The sequence below is a fragment of the Mandrillus leucophaeus genome, unplaced genomic scaffold (genome assembly GCF_000951045.1).
Source record: "Mandrillus leucophaeus isolate KB7577 unplaced genomic scaffold, Mleu.le_1.0 Scaffold211, whole genome shotgun sequence".
Lineage (NCBI taxonomy): Eukaryota > Metazoa > Chordata > Mammalia > Primates > Cercopithecidae > Mandrillus > Mandrillus leucophaeus.
The window spans coordinates 4,231,962-4,236,206 of record NW_012102155.1 but is presented as its reverse complement, the minus strand read 5'-3'; the positions used below and the strand labels follow the sequence as shown (position 1 = coordinate 4,236,206).

The window sequence follows — 4,245 nt, the reverse complement described above, 5'->3', positions numbered from 1 at the left end:
GAGGCCGGGGTCCCGAGAGGGGGAAACCGGAAGGGAACGCCGAAGAGGGGAGGGCTGGGAGCGGCGGTTACAAACCCCACACGCCGAAAACGCGCGCTCTCTCCTCCGGCCGCACTCACTCACCTCCCCCGTACACGCCGCCGCTCATGGCTGCTGCCGGCGCGACCCCTACCCTAAGGGCTAACTGGAGAAGTGACTGCAGTGGCCGCGACTGCGAGTCCCGAGAAGCGATAGCCCCTGACTCCCTTAACTTCCACCGCCACCCCCCTCAGGCAACAAAGCGGCGTCCACACACCCCGGAGCTCAGCTACACTTGCTGTCTCCTCCTATCAGCCAATCACGAGGGTCCAGGCCTACGTTCAGCCAATCAGAATGCGGCTGCGCCGCATCCCCGCCGCGGCCCAGCAGGTTTAGCCAATCGAAGGCAGCCATGGGGGCGGGGAAAGAGGAAAGCGACAGCCGGACAGAAGGAGTTGGGTTGCGGAGCTGAAGCGGGCGGAGCTTCCCGGGTGGGCGAGAGAGTGGGCGGAGGCAGTGGGAGAAGAAGGAGGAAGGCTGGAGGGAAGCATGGGAGGGGCGTAAGAGGTGCGGTTGGGCGCTAAGGAGCGGCGGGAACCTGGGTAGGGGAAGGTAGACTTCTGGAAATTGAATGTGTGTGTCTCCACGCTGAGATTCCTGTCCAGTGACTGTGGGCAATGCGGATTTCTTTCTTTTTTTCTTCAGAAAAAGTATTTTAAACTAACTTTTAGGTTGAAGAAATAAAAATTTTGCGCTCCACTTTGGGATAGGGGAATCAGTAAATCAGACAAATTGATAGGATCTTGCAATTTTTAAAATGGTTATTAATAAGTAAAAGAAGAATGAAATGATGCATTATCCCAGCTAAACCTAGGTAGCGCTTTAAAAACGATTTAAAAAATCAATTTCTTAAAAAAAAAAAAAAAAAAATTTCAGGCCGGGGGTGGTGGCTCACGCGTGTAATCCCAGCACTTTGGGAGGCCGAGGCGGGTAGATCACGAGGTCAGGAGTTCGAGACCAGCCTGGTCAACACAGTGAAACCCCGTCTCTACTAAAAATACGAAAATTAGCTGGGCGTGGTGGCACACACCTGTAGTCCCAGCTACTTGGGAGGCTGAGGCAGGAGAATCGCTTGAACCCAGGAGGTGGAGGTTGCGGTGAGCCGAGATTGCACCGCTGCACTCCAGCCTGGGCAACAGAGCGAGACTCTGTCTCAAAATAAATAAATAAAAATAAATAAATTTATTTTATCCTGTGAGAGATATTTAAAACAGCTAATCAATCTTCATTCAAGCAAGCACCCAATCCTAAATATGCATCCTATAAACAGCCTGTCTTAGTCCCCTGTTTCTACCAGCCTAGTCCAGATCACCTTCCTTTATCCCCGGATTACTGCAGCAACTTGTTGCTGTCTCTTTGCCACTCTTGATCAACGGCGCTTCATCTGTAAAAACGACCAAACCCAATCAGGACACTCCAGCGCTCAAACCCGTAAGATTGTTGCCTATCCTTATAATTGATAGCAGTTCTTAAGTTGATATGTCTAGAGTCTAGACATGCAGAGCCTGCTTTTAACCTCAGAAACAATTGACTAAAACCCCATCAGTCTCAGTGGCAGCAGGGTGGCAGAAAGTGATGAGGCAGTAGGGTGGGAAACAAGGCTAGCGGGAAAACTCTTTCCCATTCACTTGACAATATAATCACAGTATATCTGATCATTTAGAAAAGCCCTATTAACCCAGTGAGATAATGCGGATGTCAGCAAATTAAGGCACTAGGGCCAAATCATCTTTTGTGTGTGGGGCGGGGAGGGGAGGTGGGGAAGAAGGGAAGCAGGTGGGAAGACTGCCTTTTTTTTTTTTTTTTTTACGACCATGAGCTAAGAATGATTATTTCTGTTTTTAAATTATTTTTTAAAAAATTTTAAAGAATAATGTGTGACAGGTTGGGCATGGTGGCTCACACCTGTAATCCCAGCACTTTGGGAGGTCCAAGCGGGAGGATCTTGAGGCTAGGAGTTCAAGACCAGCCTGGGCAACACAGGGAGACCACCCACCCCCTTCCGTCTTTACAAAAAAATTTAAAAATTATCTGGGTATGGTGGTACATGCGCCCTAGCTACTCTGGAGACTAGGGTGAGAGGATGGCTTGAGCCCGGGAATGTAAAGCTACAGTAAGCCGTGATCTCCCCAATGCACTCCAGCCTGGGTGACAAAGCAAGTCCAAGAAAGAGAGAAAGAGAAAAAAAACTATACGAAATTCACACTTCAGTGACCTTAAACTAAGTTTTATTAGGACACAGCCCATGCTTATCCATTTATGACTACTTTTGCTCTGTAAGGGTAGAGTTGAGTAGTTGGGAGACAGAGACTATATGTCCCACTAAACTGGAGAATACATTTATTACTGGACCCTTTACAAGAAAAGTTTGCAAATCTGAGCTACCACATGTGATATAAATAGCATAGCATGCATAAGTACCCTATGTTAACTGTTGTCCCCATTATTATAGCTGTCACTGTAGACGTATATCAAATCCCCAAATATTTCTTCTTCCAATCTGTTTTTATGATGTGTTTGACTAGTAGCTGAAGAGTTATAAAATATTGAGATGCTTTCTAATAATTAAATATTGAAGAGATGCTATTTGTGAGTTTATAATACACAGTTATCCATTTAAATCAATGTAGCATTTAAATGCCAAGTAATTTATATACAGCAAATTAACTAGATTTTGATATTGCTGAACATTGATATCTCTCTTCAATACTATCTCCAACATCTCTCATGTTTGAAGATAATATGTCCTAAAAGTAAAAGTAAAATACCTATCTAGGCTAAGAGAGTAAAATATTTGTTCCACTTGTTCAGCGTTTATCAGAAAACAAAACAGTTCAAGAGGGTTGATGAGGACCACACCCCCTAGCCTCTGGAAAGCCTGAGATGGGACTGTCTCCTCCCCAGATTTAAGACTGTCCTGAACTGTGTGCAGTGTAACCACACTGTGCAGGAGAATCGTAAGCACAAAGAAGAAGAAAGTCACACTTACATGATTTTGCTTAAAGTCAGGTTTTGCACCATTTGATAATTTGGAAAAATACTAGACTGGTCATTCGTGTGTTTGTTCATTTGTAATTTCAGGTTGGCTTGATCTCTTGATGTCCCATTGGAACCACGGCTTCATTTAATAATAAGCTATTGAAATGAATTTCAAAGGAAATAAACTTCACAGTACATCTGATGTTTCAGGACAAATCACATGTTGACACAGATAGAAGTGCACAATTGTGAAGCCTTTAATAAATTTTAATCAATAAAAAATGTAATAGGACACTAAGATTATTAGCCCTGAAGTATTGAATTGCTGGAGGATGGGATTGTTCAGAAAGAAAATCTATTCAGGCTTCTAAGAGAACTATGTCAGGGGACGGGCATCCTCCACATTAATGACGTTATTTCCTTTGACTTACAGCATAGCAGTTTGTTTTCTTTGATTCTTCTTTTTCTTTCTTTCTTTCTTTCTTTTTTTTTTTTTTTTTTTGTGAAACAGAGTCTTGCTCTGTCGCCTAGACTGGAGTGCAGTGGCACGGTCTCGGCTCACTGCAACCTCCATCTCCCAGGTTCAATTGATTCTTCTGCCTCAGTCTTCCCAGTAGTTGGGATTACAGGCATGTGCCACCACACCCAGCTAATTTTTGTATTTTTAGTAGAGAAGGAGTTTCACCACGTTGGCCAGGCTGGTCTCGAACTCCTGGCCTCAAAAGATCTGCCTGCCTCGGCCTCCCAATCTTCCATTCTTAGGAAAACTAGTTGAAAGTACATTAAAACAAAAGTACTAACCCAGCAAAATCTGCTTTATGAAATATAAAATATACGAAGGTTGGGGTTTTTTGAGTAGTGATATTTCTCCCCTGTTGTCTAAAATGTTTAAAGTGTTAGCTCAGCCTATATTAATGTTATCAATAACTAGTCAGATTAAACAGCAACAATAACTCAAGGTTATTGTCTGTTATTTCAGTTCTCAAGGGCACAGCATATCAAAACTATCAATGCTTGTAAAATTTCCCCTGAACCAATATATCAGGTATGTCAACCTAAAAACAAAAGATGTTGAAGTAACAGGTATATAAATTTATCTAGACCACAGTAGGTGCTCAGTGGTTGATTCTGAATCCAGTTTACAAAAATAAAGAGCCTTTCAAAAATCCTTTGTAATAGCCAAGCATC

General features: G+C 43.4%; 1 protein-coding gene across 3 annotated transcripts in view; it reads right to left on the bottom strand.

Annotated features, from left to right (window-relative positions):
* ACTL6A (actin-like 6A) overlaps positions 1-359 on the bottom strand; it is a 30,387-nt gene extending 30,028 nt beyond the window's left edge. Inside the window, exon 1 of one of the 3 annotated variants that reach the window (XM_011980383.1) lies at positions 76-359. Coding sequence is in view for 1 of the 3 variants with exons in the window: in XM_011980382.1 (XP_011835772.1) it covers positions 124-148 (25 nt within the window). In the remaining 2 variants the exon portion in view is untranslated. The remainder of the gene's footprint in view (positions 1-75) is intronic. The other 2 variants (XM_011980382.1, XM_011980384.1) reach the window with 2 other exon arrangements.
* Between the last annotated feature and the right edge of the window lie 3,886 nt (positions 360-4,245).